We start from the raw sequence: 19,820 nt of genomic DNA on the forward strand, positions 1-19,820 counted from the left end.
AGAAGAGAAACATCTTTTAAAAACAACCACATCCTTGGGACATCCTGTCTGTTATTTAAGTTCTGACTAAACATGAGAGACCCACCACCAATTCCATTTTATTTTAAAATAGAGTTGTACAACCCACAGATAAAGCTGGTTTATTCTGAGCATTCCTAAATTTATATTGTCAACATTTCGCAACAAAAGTTACATTTTAGGGACATGATTTCAGCCAGGGGGAAGTGGAAGTAGTTGGCCTTCCAAATTCCTCCAAAGTTTCTTTAAAAAAAAAGACTGAAAAAAATCAATATTTTAAGAAATTTATTGTAGTTGTTAAAATTTGTTCATTTCAATCCATAAATCCAGAGCCCCTTTCTGGCTTTGAGGATCAGCGGGAGGGGATGATTCTGCATGAGTGGCAGGCAAGCGTGCACAGATGGAACTCCATTTGCACAAGTCCACTGTACAAGTGGTCACCCACTGCTCGCGTCCTTGCCCACTGCCCACTGCTTCTGCAGCCCACTTGCGAAGAGCTCAAGGCTCAGTGGTTGGACAGGGCCCCAGCTTAAACCCACCTAGAAACCCACCAAGAAGGAAACTGGACAAGCATTAGCTATTGTCAGTATACAGTTTAGAAAAATTGCTAACCAAAAGCTGAAGTATCAATTTTACTGGTAAAGGGAGCCAATAGCTTAATATGAAATGAATTTGCAGTGTCAATTCTTAAGAAAAAAAAATGGCCTGGGTTTTCACTGGATCTTTTAATAATTCACAAAGATTTGTCTTTAAGAGTACCTTTAGGAAATTGTGCAGCAATGAGACTAGAAAATCCTTGATCTGCAGTGGATATTTTCTAAAATGTTTCCTCCCCACCCTGAATGTGATTATGCTCTACTGAAATAATATTTTTGGAATAGGAGTATGTTTCTAGGATCCTTGAGATGCAAAAGAAAAGGTTTCTGAATATAGCCTGCTTCTTTGGTCAAGGTGAATTGTCCCTCCTTCCCCTTCCTTCCTTTGTGCAGTATAAGAAAACTATATTGTGATTTAATATACCACCAAATGCTGTTTACTTCTGTTGTAATGGATGCTATTATGCCTTTCCTTTCTTCTTCCTTTTAATCATATTCTACAAAGACATGCAAATAAAGCAAGGTATTTCGAATACAAGGTTTATTGTCTGCAAGAAAACAGGTGTAACAAAACTTTTTATTTTCAAGAGAGAATTTTGAGAAGAGGTCTTTGAGTGATTATGTTGAAGTCTTGAATAGAAAGGGATGCATTTGTAAAAAAAAAAGTGGATGATAGAGAAGTTGATGAAAGATTTACTCTACCACTCAGCATGCAAATGAATAAAGCTTTAACATATTTCCTAATTAAATGTGTGTTAAAAAGAGACGCTGTAAATCAGAAAAAGACTTTCCTTCCCTTTCTCCCTTCCCTTTCCTCCTTGCATTTTCTTTTTTTATCCTTTATATAATACTACTGTGGAACATCTATAAAATAGAAATATTTTTCATGTTTTTCTGTCACAATGGTTCTAGCACAGATCTGATCCTTAGTCTATAGGGAGAAACAAAAATTCATTTCAAACTGTTGATAGAAAACAGTGCCTAAGGGTGAATATGTGTTCATGTAGCAAGGCCTCCTATATAACTCACTAAGCATAAGGATAAGTGTTTGGGGTCCCATTTTTATACTTGTCAGTTTCTAAAGCAACAGGTATAGGAAATATATCCTGTAGTATGCAATTGGAGCATGTCTGACCTATAAAGTGACAACTTGCTTCTGTTTGGCTGCATAAAAATTTGGGTTTTTGGAGATAAGTGAAATTCTAAAGATGGACATGTTTTGGCAAAGTTATCCATTTCATGGAAACTTGCAGAATATTGCAAAATAGAAGAGCCAGCTGAAACTACAATCCACCAAGACGGTTGCAGCTACATCACAGATCGGTTGCTCCCGGTTTGGCCTGGATCGAGTGAACTAGTAGTAACGGTGGTGGAAGGTTCTGCCCACCCAACCGGATACTTCTGCGCATGCACAGAAGCGTCGCGCAAGTGAACCAATAGTAAAAAAAAATTGGAAATGCACCACTGAGCTACATAGCAATATAATATGGACTCTTTGGCCCATCTATGTATTTGTGTCATGGACCTAGTCCTCATCCTATTTATGTCATTACAAGATTGCAACACATTGAGCTCTGGTAAAAAATAATCTTTCAGCTTCTTAGTCAGAATTTCTGTAGAAAGCTTAATATAGTGTTTTGTTTCTCTTGCACAGGTAACAAGTTCTGGATCTTCAAAGATACCACCCTCCAACCAGGGTATCCTCATGATTTGATATCATTAGGAAGTGGGATTCCTCCCCATGGTATTGATTCAGCAATTTGGTGGGAGGATGTTGGGAAAACCTACTTCTTCAAAGGAGACAGGTGAGTGTGTTCATTCTGGAAGGAACAACCATACTATTTACATGCCTTGCTGTTCTCCTTCATTATTAGTATTAATACATATTCAGAAATATGGAATATTTATTTGGCACTATTAGTGTTTCCGATGACAACACTAATATTTATCATTTTGCTGCTGAGCATTGTGCAGTTAAGATTTACTCAAATAAACACAGATATAAATATATGAATATGCAGAGTAAAATTAAATGTCAGCATTCCAAGTAACACACCCAATGAAAGAAATTTCTGAGGCTTGAAGTTCCTCAAAGTTCCATTTTATTAAAGATATCGTATTGGTGGATCTGGAAAACCCGAATCTGAGAGTTCTGAGTTTTCCCTGCCGAAAAGAAAGTCAAAGATCCATCCCCTGCACCCACAAGTCCATCACATGGTCCAATCAATTCACCGTCCCAACTGGAGACAACCCCCAGTCACTCCCATCCAGGTGCAGGCCGAATGTCCTTGATTCCCAGAGAAATAAATGTTGTTATGGCTAATCCTCCACCACTCCTTGCAATCCCCCCTTTCATTTTCCCAGGTACTAAATGTGGCAACCCTGAAGCTCCAACAAGAAAGGTGGCTTCTAGGGCTGACATTAATTTTATATATGATGTTAAAGTTTCAGTTATACATATAGCCAGGCTAAAAAAAAACCTTTAAAATAAGTATTCTTTGTTGTATTTTGTCAGCTTTTCTACAGGAAGGTTTGTTGCTGCTTGTGTTTTATTTTGGACGTTTGGTTCATATAATATTTGAAGTATCCCCAGTTTGAAATGTAGAAGAATTGCACAGCTGTTTTTTTAAATTATTATTTTCTTCCCTTGAGTTACCTATATACTTTTCCAGTTGGCATTTCTTTACTTAATTAATCCACCAGTACATTGTTGATGGACTTTTTTTTTTTTTTAAAAAAAAGGCATATAAAGAGGTAGCACATAGGAAAGGAAAAATAGTATTTTTTTAAAAAAAATCACACACAAACAACAACATATTTCTATCAGGTTCCAAACTGAGTTGGGAACATGCTATATGTCTACCAAATGTTACAACTGTAATGAAAACTTCATTAGGTGTTCTTGAAGAAAAGCTGGCATTTCTACCGTTAGGGTTAGGGTTATGATTGCCAATCAAACTTCAAAGGTTTCTTAGAACAAAATAAAGCACAGAAAGCACACCACATAGTTGCACTGGAGCTGGCACAAGTAGGAAGTCAGTACTTTCAACCTGGAACAAGAAAAAAGGGTGAAAATTGCATTTACATGGGTTGGAGATAGGAGAAAGACATAAGTGGAGATCTGCAATCGTGAGCCTGCACTAATGACTAGAAAATCTAACAGCATGGATATACTGTTAATTTACTTCCAAAGGAACATAAGGAACGTTGTCTTCAATTAAATCAAACTTTTTACAGTTTGCCTATTTTTTTAGTTGAGCTCTGTCTATCATTTGCTTAGTGTTGAGCAGTAAAGATTAATCCAGTTTAGTTATACTAGATGCGCTTATATAGATGGTCATTTGACTTTGGGATACTTACAGGTGCAGTTGTCTATTCTGCCTTCTAACTTCAACATTGGTCAAATCTTGCATTACTTTCAACAATCTCACCAATTTGTTTTCTTGTTTGAGTTTGACTTGCATGATTTTATTAAGAGGATAGCAATCCAATTTTTAGAAATGAAACAGGGCAGAAATTCCGACTTGGGGTCTGCTTCAGCCTCCTGGTACGGGGGGAAGCTGAAGGTAAGACTGGAAGGAAGCACCACTGGAGGAAAAGAGCTGGAGGGCCTTTTTATAGTGGGAATGTATCATGGCCTGGAACTGGCTGGCCATCTCAGCCCACTTAGCCTCCATGTCCTGGTACCTGGCCTTGCAGTCCTAAAGGTCTTTCATCTGCTTAGAAAGCCTATGCTCATAATCCTTGGTGAGGTTCTTCTGCTCAGCCTCCTTCTTGGTCAGATCCAATTTGAACTGAGCCAGAGGTTTTGCCAACTCTTTCTCATGGTGGCTGCTTAGCTCCAGCAACTGCTTTCTGTTGGGGCCATAAGGAGCCTGGGCAGGCAGGTGAGAAGTGGCTGGGAGGGGAGGAGCAAGTAGAAGCCAATGAGGCGCCATCAAGTTGGCCATACCCACTCAGTCACATGACCTCCCACTCAGTGACCTGCCCACTCAGCCAGTCATTAGGCAGATCATATTAGTGGTCCACAGGATTTAAAATTATGAATTTAGTGGTCCCTGGGGTCCAAAAGATTGGGGACCCCTGCTTCAGAGTGTACAATTGTGTGGACAGAAAACAGGCAGCAAATGGGAAGCTGAAGTTCATTAAGCAAATTGCCATCAACTTCAATGGAGGAGAAAACACTTTTTATAATCTGCTTGTTATGGATGTGAATATTATTTTAATATTAATATATTTAATATATTAGTTCAGTCCACATGCTTTGAGGACTATTTAAATGTTAGGCATCCTAGTTGTATGTTTGAGATTGGAGGTATTATACATTTGAATTTTTTCCATTGACAATTTTACAAAGTTGAGGTCTTCTTTAAAATACAGTGATGAGAAAGAGGAAAAAAACTGTGTCCAAAAAGAAAAAAAAACAAGGGAAAATAACAGAAAAAACTTCTGTTGGTGAGAAGGTTACTTTTTAGATCCAGAACAAGCATAATGAGACCCAGCAGGTCATAAATGCAATAAAGTGTATAAAGGAGGAGATTTGAAAAATACCAGCCATGCTAAGATAATTGAGCTATTACAGGATATTGACCACTTAGTGGGAATAAGGCCATATCACACTAAGCTTTTCAGCACATATTGTTTATATCCCCCCACTTTTTTTACTTCTTAATGTAATATAGGTTGAATTCTCCCACTGTTTTTAATTGCACATATAAGCCTCTTACAAAGTTCTTTCTGGACTGAGAACAGCCCACTGTTGCTTCTTTAGTTGCGAAGTTTTGGTAGGGATAAAAAAGTGAGGCAGAAGGTGATAACAAAGCCAAAGGAGGAAAATTGCCTTCCTGCAAAGGCTGTGAAAAGGTGTTCTGACCTCCCAGGAGAAAGATAGACCTGAGAAACCATACAGTATTGCTGGATAACATTTTGACTTCAGTCTTTGAGGAATATGTTGGGAAGATTGTAGCACCAATCTGCGATACCTTAAATTAGCAGCATCTTTTTCCTGCTACTTCCAGGTGATCCTGAGAAAAGATGTAGACATTGCAGGTAATTTCCAGTGCTCTGAAGCACTTTTTTTTTGCAGATTATATTAGAAGCTTCACAGCTTTTCAACACAATGTATTTCTTTCAAATATTCTCTATGGTGACCTTCTACCACTGCACCATAGAGTATTTTAACTTATTGCACCTGTGTATGGTTTTCCAATTGCATAGTGACAGGTAGGACAGCACTCCAGAGGGTCAATGTCATTACCCAGAAGATCATTGGTTGCCTCTCCCCTCTTTGGAAGAGCTTTATAGCTCCCCGCTGCCTTAAGGAAATTCAAAACATTCTTAAAGATCCATCTCATCCTGGGCGCCTTTTTTTTAACTATTACCATCTGGCAGATGGTACAGGATAATAAAAACAAGGACAAATAGGCTGAAAAACAGCTTCTATCCCAGGGCAGTATATTGAATTCTACAGTAAAGTGCAATATTAATGCAATTAAACCTGCAATGCAGGTTTTCAATTTTAATTTATTATAAGATGTGAAGGATGTGTGTTTGTGTTTTTATTTTTATAGTTATAATGTACACTGAAGGTGGCACTTAATTTCATTTTACGAAGTGCAATGACAATAAAGTAAACTTTAGTTTAAATGAGGATGGATGGCTAGATGGATGGATGGATGGATGGATGGATGGATGGATGAACAGATGGATGGATGGATGAACAGACAGACAGACAGACAGACAGACAAGCAAATCGCAAAGAATCAAACAAATGCAAGAGCATGTTCCCTGCATAAATCTTAAATTTATTCAACTAAGCAGGAGGCAGACATTTGGGTCTTCACACCTCTTGAATTATTGAATTATATATCGATTTCAACTTGCTATTCCTCTGCCTCTTATTGGATTGTTTTGCATCTTTTGGTCATGGCAGTCACTCCCATTTGCCTCCCCATTGTTCTGTGGTCCTCGAAAGACTGTGAATGCTAAACATTGACACCACTGTTTTTAGCCATTTCAATGAAACATATAACAACTGTCTTGTATGTTATAAAATAGGCATCATAGAGTTATAAAACAGGTGAGAAGAAACCCAATCTCTGCAATTAACTTTCACCTATGTGCATTCTGCTATTCAAACCATGTTAAATTTAATTGATCCTTGATCTTAAAAGTCTTACATATCTGCTTTGCAGGTATTTCAACCTTCTATTTCTGCCTTTTTTAAGCATTGAAATGACTGTTGCTGGTTCTCACTCACTGCTTGTATATAATGAAAGGAATGTTTAATTTCTCGAAACTGTGCATTTCTTTAACATGACAATTTTTTTTGCATTCAAAATTACTGCATCTGTAAATAACAAGAATATGCCTTGAATAAAGCAAGGGAAAAATACTGAAAGATCTATAATGCAATGAGTCATATTATACAAATCTCCAAACTTCATAATTTTATTTTTCCTCATAGTAACTACCTGGTATTCTATGGAGCTTTTCATTTTTCTGTGCATAGAAAAAATGCCAAAAACTATTTTTCCCCAGTTGTTTTAATTGATGCAAAAATAAATTCTTTTCCATGATTTTTCAAAACATGAATATAATGGACCTTTATTCTAGGCAGCAATGCAGTGCTAAGATGCTTTCTTTTCTGCAGTTCCCACTTGGAAATTTTTGTTGTTAGTTGTGAAGTCGTGTCTGACTCATCGTGACCCCATGGTAAACGTTCTTCCAGGCCTTCCAGGCCTCTACCATCCTCTGGAGTCCATTTAAGTTCACGCCTACTGCTTCGGTGGCATCCAGCCACCTCATCTCTGTCGTTCCCTTCTTCTTTTGCCCTCAATCTTTCCTAACATTAAGTTCTTCTCCAGTGAGTCCTTCCTTCTCATTAGGTGGCCAAAGTATTTGAATTTCATCTTCAGGATCTGGCCTTCTAAAGAGCAGTCAGGGTTGATCTCCTCTAGGAGTGACCGGTTTGATTGCCTTGCAGTCCAAGGGATTCGCAGGAGTCTTCTCCAGCACCATAGTTCAAAGGCCTCCATTCTTTGGTGCTCAGTCTTCCTTATGATCCAACTTTCACAGCCATACAAAGCCCTATTAAAAGCTTAGAGAGTTACTTTTATCAATTATACCTCAAATTCCTTTGAAATATAAACATTGTAAAGCACTATGGATGCAGACCACAACCCTTTGCATGTAGATCAAGAAATTACATCATCGAGTTAGGAAGAAACGAATGTGAGCATATTGCAGTCATATGTCTGGTTTGTGTTACTAAGATATTGTTGCAGTCCAAGGGAAGGGATTACCTGTTTTTTTTTTTTTTTGAAAAAAATGTTTTTTTCCTATGAAATGTTTCTTAGCAAATAGAGCTTTTATATAGAACTTCTCCCAATGTACATGGATACTGACAAAGAATCTCTGAAACTGAATTTGATATTTCTTTTGATTAGGGTTTCAGAGCTCATTACATGTAGATATTCTGAGGCCAATAAGAAAAGCAGGATTCTGCTCCCAGTTAATAAGGCAATCTATCTTCTTAAGAACTGCATAAATAAGGTGTATTGCAAATTTACGAGGATAAGACTAAATGCTTTCAGTTGCAAATTGCATTCTTACTGTATGTATACCAGATACAGATAGACATAAATGTGGAGAGATAAATATATAGAATATCTAATTAATGAGATGTACTTAAGGCCAGGAGTAATCTTTTTTACTATCTGAGGGGAGGAAGCTATAGGAGTAAAAAAAAAACCTCCTTTTTAAAAATATAAATAATTTAGAAAAAAGTGTTTATTAAGAAAATTCAATAAATTTTCTTGTAAATACTGAGTGAGACTTACTTCTTATATATAAGACTGCAATCTAATTTTCTTTTTCTTTTTAAATGGTGTGTTATTTCCTTATAAATAAAGATATGTAAGGAGTCTAGCTGCTCGAGCTGATAAATATTGCACAATGGAATTTTAAAAAAAGACTCTGAAAAGTACAACATAGAATTAGAAGTGTTATGGGAACCTTAACTCAGAATGTGATTAAAATTTTGAATAAAGCATTGGTATAAATTCATCATTGTAGGGCTGGATTTAACTCCTAAGTATCATAACTGTTTCAATTATATAAAACTACTCGTTGATTTGGTTCTCAGGATAGATTAATCTTTAATCTTTTATGTACTTATTGGAAACATGTATTCAATCATCAAATGTTTAAATGTCTTTATTACTATTTATAACTATATCTTTAAATAGAAATAACCAGCTTGCCCTAATATTATCATTTCACATAGTACTTCATTTCACACACTGAAAAAAAGGCATTCATAAAATTTATTCTAACCTCATTCTTTCTCTCAGGTATTGGAGATACAGTGAAGATATAAGAACTATGGACACAGGTTATCCCAAATCAATCACAATCTGGAAAGGTATCCCAGAATCTCCTCAGGGAGCCTTTGTTCATAAAGAAAATGGTATGTAGCTTCTTGTTAACACAAATGCTTGCTCCTTCCTTCCTTCCTTCCTTCCTTCCTTCCTTCCTTCCTTCCTTCCTTCCTTCCTTCCTTCCTCATTTATTCAAAGGGTTCTTTGTTAAAAGTGGGTCGCCACAACAGTGCAATAAATACATTTAAGATATCTAATGATTGGAATAGGCCCAAAGCTTTTCTAAATATATGGCATTGCATTGATGCTCAGCTTAAATCACATCTTCAGTGTCAAGCTTGTAACTGATGTAGATGGAGGGAGGGGGAGGAGCCATATTGGGACCATGATTCAGTTTGTTTTATTTCTTTTAATGTCATTTTCTGACAACTACAGATGAGCGAGACATCCAGGAACTGGTATCTCCTTCCCATTTGCTTAGAGGCAAAGCTTATGATTTACTTCCTGTGAAAGGAAACAGCCCCTTCCAATTCCAGCTAAGAAAATATTTGCTTTTACAAATAACAAAATATTTTAGGTCAGAACTTTTTTCACAAACCACCCAAATGGAAATATAATGTTCTAAAAGTCTGGACTTGGTTAGAACCACGTAATACAGAGTTAGAGGCTTATACTTTGCATAAGTCCATTTAACAAATACAATATTGCATATTCTTTTGAATATCAAATAGTGAACTGAATTGAACTACAGAAATATGTGCATTATATTCTTGATTATGAAGGCCTTCTTTGTATGAATATTAATTGTTGCTTTGGGCTGTTGGCTATTTGATTGTAAAGTTTTAAATTTCCAAATACAGTGGTGCAGTGGTGCAGTACTGCAGCCACTTCAGCTAACTGCTAGCTGCAGTTCGGCGGTTCAAAACTCACCGGCTCAGGGTTGACTCAGCCTTCCATCCTTCCGAGGTGGGTTAAATGAGTATCCAGACTGTGGGCGCAATATGCTGACTCTGTAAACCGCTTAGAGAGGGCTGAAAGCCCTATGAAGCGGCATATAAGTCTAACTGCTATTGCTATTGCTAATTGCAATCAATGGTTGGGCTGCAAGCAGTGTACATGCAATCAATTGATCAGCGATTTATTTACTTTTCTTTCTCTTTATCCATGACAGGTCCCCAGTAATATTTTTGTTTCTCTGTAAATGAGATGTGATATTTCTTCCCTTATTAAGCATTGTTCCTTCCTTTAGCACAAATCGCCAATTGCTCTAACAAAAGCTTTTCCCTCAGAAATAATTAGTTCCTTGCTCTAAGTCTGCCTTCTCCGTGAAGAGAATCTCTTTTCAGAATGAAGCCTTTTAACTACAGAGGTTTTCTTGCTTTCTTTTTTCAAAAAAGGAAAGTGATTTGAAAAACAAATATCTCTCTCTCCCTCTCCCTCCCTCTCTCTCTTCTCTCTTTCTCTCTCTGTGTGTCTGTGTCTGTGTGTCTCTGTCTGTCTGTCTTTCTCTCTCTCTCTCTCCTACAATCTTTAAAAGCAAATTATCCATGTTGTAGGCATAGTTACATGTCTGTTAGACTCATATCTATATGGTACATAACAGAAATATTTATTGGTTTTCCAGTCCTTCAGTCACACTAAACTTCACAGTCTCTAAAATGTTGGCAATGAAATATCTGGCAATAAAACTAAAAAGAAAGCATATTTCTTTTTTTTTGGGGGGGGGGGTTGTTTTTAAAAGATAAACTTAGGAAATGCTTTGGATTCTCATAGAATAAGAAAGAAACAAGTTATCTGCTGAAGCCCACCAAAAATGTGCTGCGGATTGTACCCTAAAAGCAGGATTGTATTGGCTATTGCATTAAGCTTAAGCAAGCATAGCAAGCAAGGTTACACAGGAGAAACACCATACCTAGTTTCACAGAACTGTGATTAAACTTTGCCTGAAGTCATTTCCTTCTCCTCTTCAGAGATTTCACTTGAAACTGTATCCTATCGCTTTAGGGGGAAAAGGTTCAGACAACCTGCTTTTAGTTTAGCAACTTACATTAATCTTTTTGGCTCTCAATCATTTGGATGAGGGGAAAGTTGGAGGGGGCTGAAAGGAAGCCGGAAAGCATGCCAACTGAGAAGTAGAAGACTATGTTCAGATTTAAGCTATTTAACTCATAGATCTTGTTCTACCTTAAAAGCTTTTTGCTAATATATAAAAATGCTAGCAGCGTTTTTTATTAGCACAGTCAATTTTATTCTCTTTAAACAATACATGTGCATTTTTTTGTGTACAATGCATAAAAACAAAAAATAATTTCAAGAAAACTAGATTTCTCCTAAGTTTCAGCAGAATGTAGGACTATAGTGTGGGGTTAAACTATGTAAGAAACTGGAGTTGCTATCCAAATGAGGCACATACACTTCTGTTTCCAGTTCTCCATGTCTCCTATGTATTATACCATATCCTTTGCTAAATCATCATGTGCTGTGGCATCATTCTCATCTGTTTTCCTAATCCCTGGGAGTATTCAGTACAAATTCTCTATTTAGTGTGCTAATCATCCAACAGCACATTACTTCGTTAAATATCCAAACTTTGCTGCATTTTATAATCACCAGGGAAGCTTTAACTTCTCCACCCCAATGATTTTGGCTACACTGAAAGTACTGTAAGGGAAAATAACAGCTGCATTGAGCTCACTGGGAATAAAAGCCTACAGCCTCCTTGAAGCAGCAAGCTCGGTGCAATTGAAGGTAGAGTTCCTCTCAACATTAGGAGATGCATTGCAGAGCTGGAGAAACAAATCACTTTCCCATTTTCCTTAAGGAAAGTTGGCTCTCCCTATCCCACTCTATCCTGTTGAAGGAATGGCTAACCAGGATCCAACTTCAGATATGAAAAAGAATAGTAAACTGCCAAAAACGGATTTTGAACATACTAACCAGAATGAAGAGAGAGGAAGTATTGCTCCTATTGCAAACAGCTGCAGACTGACTCATAGACACCTACGCTGTGATGGGAGCTGAACAAGGGAGAGTAAAAAAGAAGCAACTAAGAGGTCAAGGAGGATAAGGTGTTTGGGGAATCAGTGCAAAGGAATGTTGTCCGACAGCTTAAGAAAATTATGTTGCTCCAAAATAAGAATTTTATCCTCACCAGTAGGATCTTAGCTTTTGTAGGACATACGTGACAGACTCTGAGGGAGTTTGCTTATAGTAACCCAAAAATCATCATGATGTTATTATTTTGCTGCATTAGATCACCTTCATGGATATAACAAACATATATTGTTCAGCAGGATTCCAAGTGCATTGTCTAATACCACAGCATAATAGTTATTGTTCAAAAGTATAGGGTAATGATAGTAATGATTATTCAGAGTAGAACAATCCAAGCAAATAATCCAAACAAGATAGATTGTGTCAAAATAATGCATATTATTAAGCTAATTAGTAAGTCGATAAATGAACTTGCATTCATAATAAAAGATTTATGGAAGGATAATGGAAACTATCCATGGAAACTCCTAGTAGCAGCTCATAGTCCTTACACAGTGGTAAAATAAAACAGTTTTGAGCTTTCACATTAAAACAGATATTCCATTACCCCAGTCACCCAAAGTATTTTTGCATTCAAATGAAATATTGAAAATATTCTTTGAAAGAAGCTTCTTTGATTTCAGTGGAACTTATTCTTAAACAATTTGGAAACTGCAGAAACTTAAAACTTGCAGAATATGTCAAGGTACATATTTTCTTTCTCCTACCTCTCATTTGAAGCCTTGTCATTCCATCCAAGCTAGTAAGCACATTTAAAAATGGGGGAAAGATTGTGTCTATTGGCATCAAAATAAAATTATTTCAAAGCAGCTTCACATGCATTTAATTTTTAGAAAGATAATGAAAATTAATAAATGGCCAAGCCAAGTTGTTTTTACATTCTTGTCATAGAAATTTGAATTGAAAAGCAAAAAAAAAAGGGGGGGGATGCTTAATTTGAATAGGGCACAGGTGTCACATTGCTAATACATGTATTTCCCATTTGTGGACCTGGGATAGGCATGTCCTGCCCATGATGCGTCCAGCCTGCAGGCTGCCAGTTTGTCACTCCTGGAATAAGGAAATAAGTGATTAAAAAAAAAATTAAGATTTGTGCTCTTTGTCATTCAAAGACAAAGCTTATTGTTTATATGTTTGTTATATTATTGGAATGCATTTTTGTGATTTTTCCAAATTAATTCTACTTATTTATTTTTTACTATCTCTCACACTGTGAGAGGCAAAGTTATAAAACTGAGTAAAACTCCCAATTGTTTGCATGCAGTTGATAAATAACAGGAGATTATATACCCATTGTGAAAGTTTTTATTGGATTGATACCATTTTTCAGCTGAGACAGTAAAATCTTTACATTTTTTTTTGAGGTTGATTTCTGCAATTAGCATCCTGTAATTGTCCTGGTTTGCTTTTGAATGATCAAATTCTAACTCCCTCCTGAAGATAGGAAGCTGTGTACACCTGTTTTATGTTTCAGAGTTCATTTTAAAGATGATGATGCAACAGGGAAGATATTCAGGAGGGTGGGAGCAATTTAACTAACTCACTGTTATAATTTGCAACAACTAACCAATATTCCTTTGCTCCTTGAGCAAATCGGACTCAAGTTATTTTCAAATGTCAATTTGAAACTGTATTTAAAACTTAATTCTTCAATCACATTGAACAAATTAGACTTCAGGGCATGACTCAACCAGAATTGTTGATTGGTGCACAAACAGTCTAATTTTATGGAAATGGAAGAATTGTTTTATGGAAAAAATGTTTCATAAAATTGCATAGCAATCTATTCTAAAGTTAGTGTATAGAATCAGGATGCTATTTTGACTAAGTGCAGAGTTCTTGTATTCATTTGCAAATTGCAGTTGCATTCTCACTTGCATTAGGTTCTTTTACTGAGAGATGTCCAAATATCAATCCATTGAAATAATTCAATATTTGTTTCCAAATAGGCTTTACATATTTCTACAAAGGCAAAGAATACTGGAAATTCAACAATCAAATGCTCCGGGTGGAACCGGGATATCCTAGATCTATCCTCAAGGATTTTATGGGCTGTGATGGACCAGCAGACCGGGACAAAGACCGACACAGCCCTCAAGATGATGTAGACATTGTCATCAAACTGGACAACACAGCCAGCACTGTGAAAGCTATAGCCATTGTCATTCCTTGCATACTGGCCCTGTGCCTCCTTGTATTGGTTTACACTGTGTTCCAGTTCAAGAGGAAAGGAACACCCCGCCACATACTTTACTGCAAACGCTCTATGCAAGAGTGGGTGTGATGTAGGGATATTTTTTCTTCTTCTTTTCTCCCAGGAGTAGTGGTAACATGAAATCCAACAAAAGAGCTGTTACGGAGTTTCCTATAAAGGAGCAGGCCTGTGTCTGTCTCAGCCAGGGATGATCTTTAAATTCCAGGGGGCTGCTTGTCCTGCACAAGAGTGAGAATTTTCTCCAGTAGGAAGCTTCAGTCGTACGCAGTACCTGCCGTTTCTCCAGTCCTTCGTCTGTCTTTGTCATTCAGTTCCAGCCTTTCCTCTGCACGCTCAATATACCCAATGCAAAACAATCAGGATATTCATAAAAAAAGAACAACATGGAAAAAAAAGAAGAATCTCTGGCATCCCAGTTGGGTTGGTCTTTCTTTCTTTCTTTCTTCCTTTCTTTCCTTTCTTTCTTTTCTTTCTTTATTTCTCTTTCTTTTTCACTTTGAAAGAATTTTGTGTGAGGTTAAAAAAAAGAAAAGAAAACATATAAGCATTTTTAAAGAGAAAAGATAGAATAACTAAAACACAACAATCACAATGGAACTTTCAGGAAGTGTGAAGATCCAAAACAGCTTTGTCTCCAAAGAGGATTACTTTCTGTCAGCTACAGATATAGTCCTATACTCCTACATATAATTTTTATCAAGTGGGAGATCAGGATGACACACAGGAATTCTGACTGTTTGGACAGCCATTTTCCAACAAACAAGGGGCCAAAATATCTGCAATATAGTAACAGCCTTAATAATATATTCATTTTGTGTTTTATACAATTGTTCAGAGATATGTCCTCAATGTTTTCACACATTTATATTCATTACTATATTCAGAGAGTATCCTTTTTACTGATTGGTTTAGCACTTATTGGTTTCTCACCAGTCCACTTCCTCTTTTCTCCAGAATTGTATCAGGCGACTTGGTCCCAGGCTTTCCATAAGCTTCTCAGAAACCTTATTTTGAAACCAGACTAGAAAACAGCAAAATCCAGAATTAAAAATGCAATCAAATAACATTAAAAGTTACTGAGAAATGTAAGACTAGTGCTAACTTTATATAATCAGTGTTTCTTTGAGAACTGTCAGGCCAGTTTTCAGAGTGGAAAATAATATTGATTGAAATGGTAATAGTACACAGATTCTGCTTTTACTTAAAGGTAACACTCTATAACTCATAAATCAGATCTACAGAGCCTTCAATGCCATTGCTACCTTCTCCTATCACTGTTGTTTCTAGTGTGTTTACAGGACACATTTTCTTATGTTACCCCATAGTAGCATAATGAAGAGGAAGCCAGAATGGGTTTGGCAGTGGTCAAGTGGATTTGCAGATAATGGAAGTCAGTTATTAGGCCTGGGATTGAATCAGTCCATCGCAATACTAGACAGAACGCAGAAATAAGAATGTGGCTATTTCTAGTAAATAGCCCCATTGGGGATAATACAATAAAAGGTTACCATGGATTTTCCAATTGATTTCTGGGTTTATTTATTTATTTTAAATTTGCCATACCCAATGTGTAGAGACAGTTCTTCAACATTGCCTCCTTGTCTTCAGCTGGTGCTATGCCAAGCCATTTTATCAGTCTCCCATGTCTCTCTGCTGCTCTTTTTCTCCCAACACTATTGATCTCATTATTGGTAGACCCCATGGGTCCCATTGACAAATAATGAGCTTCCCTTACACTCTTGAAAAGTGGGTGTGCGAACTGTTTTTTTAAAAAAAATTCTGCCAGAAAACATGGCAGAGCACTTGATGAGTGGCATTATGTTCTTATCATGCAAGTGACCTTTTCTTTGGTACTGTGCTTGGAGGGCCATCCATCGTACCTTTGTGAACCACAATGGGTAGAATTAAACACTTGGCTGCAGTTTGGCTGGAGACAGATACATATAATTTGCAGCAATTCAAACACCGTACGCTAGCATGAGGCAATACTACCTATGGATTACATTGTCTCTGCTCCCTAGTTTTCTGGGGCTTTTTTTGTCCTGAGCTCTGTTGATTAGAAATGACAGCAGTATAATGTGGATGAATAGAAGAGAAAGAGACGCTGCTGGAAACAGTCCCTCTATCATACTACCTTCAGCTTTCATGAAAGCGTTGGTCCTTCTCCAGCTTAAGAACAATAGGAAAATGGGGTTTAATTGTGGAACTAGATATAACTCTTCTATGTAGCAATTGGCTTCATTTTTATTTTTAAAAGAGCTTGTCTTTTTATTTTGTTTTTTAAAAAAATACTATTCTGCATGAGTACAGAACTTGCTTTTGAATATGGACACTTATAGGCATAGTTAACCCTATCAAGGAGAAGAGAAAGCAACATCTGATACTGCTTGGCTGCTGTTTCATCTTCCCCCCTCTTCACAAAATGTGGTCATTTGGTATTCATCTTGGTTCTCAAAGGATTGGCAAGACCTCTGACATTTAGCTGTGCACTAAGTCACGGAAAGAACCCAGGGGACTACCTGGCATTTTGTCATCTTATGTAATTTTATGCTAACAGCAGTATTGTCATTTCCATGTGACCTGCAGAGCAGGTTATATATTATTATTTTCCTAGAGAAAAGTCAGCAACTGACAGACCTCTCTTATTGATTTTAGGAGCTGCTTCTTGCAGTGACAAGTTTTTTACAATCACTAGGCTGTAAATTTATGAAAAGTGTTCAGAAAGAATGCACCCCACTAGACAGACACCTGACTTTTTATGAAAGCTAGGATTCCAGGGAGGTAGCTTTTGATACAATGAACAGCTTGCCTTGAACTTCATTGATCTGTTGATTGTCATGACTGAGTTAAACATTGTCTTCATGAAAAAGAGAAAAACCTTTGCTGTCTGAATTTCCTTACTGTGTACTATTTGATGTCTTTGCTCTTTGACCTTTAACTTGCAAACTGGCACAAGCTGAATGGGAAATAAGATGTTATTTGGATTGGGACTACATTTTTACAAGGGGAAAAAAAAGCTTAATGTATGTTGTCTGAATTCATCTGTTCTATCACAGAAGGGAAAGGAGTGAGAAGTCTTTCTTCTAGCTGGAATATATGCAGACAATCTGATCTTATTCCTGCTTAGTTCCAACTGACTCCATGGGGAGAGAATTTCTCAATGGAATGTGCCCAGCATTAGTAACTGGTACAAGGAGAATGGAAAAAATGCTATGTATACATGCACACTCTTAATAATGAGCTACAGTATACACATTTCTATTTAATTTTGATAAAAATGTTGTTTCATGTGAAACCAATCCTTTCTACATATGACTTGTTTTAAATGCATTCTAAAATGCATACAAATACTAAAATACTTGAAAACAGCCATCGTTGACATGTATGGATTCATACATGTGTGTACACACACAAATACACACACATATACTAGGCTGAAAATGGTTTCTTACTAATTTCCTAATCAACATTACCAAATCATTTTATAGAGAGTGTAAGTATATATGCGTATTATTTTTTGGTAATGACTAGCTGGACTGCCTTGAATTTATATTTCTATTGAGTACAGCATGAAGATTAGTATGATTCAAATGAACATGATTTTGGGCTTTATTTTTTATTCTGAATTGAGGGTTTATTTTGTAAAAGAGGCATGTAATACAGGATTGCGCAGACAACACTCCCATCAACATAAACAGATCGATGAATGGATGATAAAATGAAAGAGAAAAGAATCCTTTCGTTTATAGCACATATGCATTGCAAATAGAGGTTTGGAATCTCTTAAAGGTATGATATACGGTATTTTAACAATTGTACCACTGTGAGATCATTATATTAGCCAGTTATATCTAACTTAGCTGATGATGCATTACATGACTTCTGCATGGTGAACAGATCCCAGAGTTCTCCATTTTTTTACCCTTTCCTTTCAAAACATATCAGTTAGCTGGAAAAGGCATTTTAGGTTTTTATCAGCAATCAGTTATGCTACTAAGATAGTATTTTTTTCTTTTGTCTCAAGTACTCTTGTGCTTAATTTCAACTAAAACAATTAAATTACATTGGTTGTATTTAACTCTAGCTAATTAGTTAGCTTTGGCATTCATCATATGAATGAATCTATTCTGAGGTTGGATTGAATCCATAACATTTATATGTTATTGCAAGAAACTAAAAGTGAATGTTGATATTGATACATTAAGACAGGTGATTGCATACAGGTTTGGTAAATAATAAAAACTTTGGACACATCAATTGAAGCTTCCCAAAAGTGATTGTCAGCATTGGCTGATCTGTACATGGAAAATGGAAACATAGATATATTATGAACATTCACAAAACTGACAGATGGATAACAGTCAATAAACTTTGCATCTTTGCTGTTATATATCCATTACTTTAATATACCATGACAATATTTATTCCCTTACTCATTTAAATATTTTATTTCCCTTTCAGATTTCCTTAAAAACAATGAAGAAGAAGGCACACCACTGTTTTTTTTAAATAAGGGAAAACAAATATTTGTATTTGATGGAGTTATACAATAGTTTTACAAAAAGTGAATGGTAATAATGTATAGTGCTAGATACAATATGAATGCATAAATATGAAAAGTTTGGGCATATTTTTGTCATAGAAGGTAAACTTACGTCATTATTTCTTTTATAAAGCAATCAACTGATTTTTTTCCAGCCCTCTGTTCTTGTAACTCCAGTCTTCAAATTATTTTTTATCTTCACTTCCACAGACATGTGGATGCATTTAAGTTCAGTATAAGGGTGTAAATTTATTGAGAAATGGAAATCTTATGACATAAAAAGCAAAATTTTACATTCCAGAATTTTTTTTTAAAGAAGAAATTCAAGAAAATTCCAATTTTAGAAATAAAAAGTAGCATTGGCTTTTAAATAAATCATTTATTTTGAATTTAAAAATACAAATGTTCCTATATAGATGAGAATAACTTCATCATAGATACAATATGGACAATGGGTAAATCAGTGTAACTTCACAACATACATACATACATACATACATACATACATACATACATACATACACACACACACACACACACATACATACACACATACACCTATTTTTAATAAACACACCTATGCTTATATTGCTCAATCAACATTGTTAGGTCAGCCCATCTGCATAGTTAGGGTGTGCTATAGTTGTAACGGGATAAATAGCATGTTCTGTTTGTCATAAACTGTTTTGATTTAACCACTTTAGAGAAAAACAAATATTTGATATTCAATTATCTGATATGGAAAAAATAGGCTATGACTCCAAATAAGAGATTCTGAAATCTCTGACTAAAATTTGAAAATATCCCTCCCTCCCTCCCTCCCTCCCTCCCTCCCTCCCTCTCTCTCTCTCCTCTTTCTCGCCCTCTCTGGCTCTCTTTTATTTTTATTTTTTTTAGACAAGTACAGCTTACAGAAGCAGAAGAATGTAGTCAAAATTTTGTGAAAACATATCAACTAGTTAAATGTTGTATTGAAACTTTCCATATCTAACTTGATTATGGAAATAATTGAG

At 36.2% G+C, this 19,820-nt stretch overlaps 1 protein-coding gene across 1 annotated transcript in view; it reads left to right on the forward strand.

Annotated features, from left to right (window-relative positions):
- MMP16 (matrix metallopeptidase 16) overlaps positions 1 to 19,594 on the forward strand; it is a 149,092-nt gene extending 129,498 nt beyond the window's left edge. Inside the window, exons 8-10 of the mRNA XM_014072008.2 lie at positions 2,269 to 2,419; positions 8,969 to 9,084; positions 13,999 to 19,594. Coding sequence (XP_013927483.1) covers positions 2,269 to 2,419; positions 8,969 to 9,084; positions 13,999 to 14,333 — 602 coding nt within the window. The 3' untranslated portion in view covers positions 14,334 to 19,594. The remainder of the gene's footprint in view (positions 1 to 2,268; positions 2,420 to 8,968; positions 9,085 to 13,998) is intronic.
- Positions 19,595 to 19,820: the final 226 nt, after the last annotated feature.

This window comes from Thamnophis sirtalis, unplaced genomic scaffold, assembly GCF_051295495.1.
Source record: "Thamnophis sirtalis isolate CommonGarterSnake01/CBP01778 unplaced genomic scaffold, rThaSir2_p1.2 scaffold_2, whole genome shotgun sequence".
Lineage (NCBI taxonomy): Eukaryota > Metazoa > Chordata > Lepidosauria > Squamata > Natricidae > Thamnophis > Thamnophis sirtalis.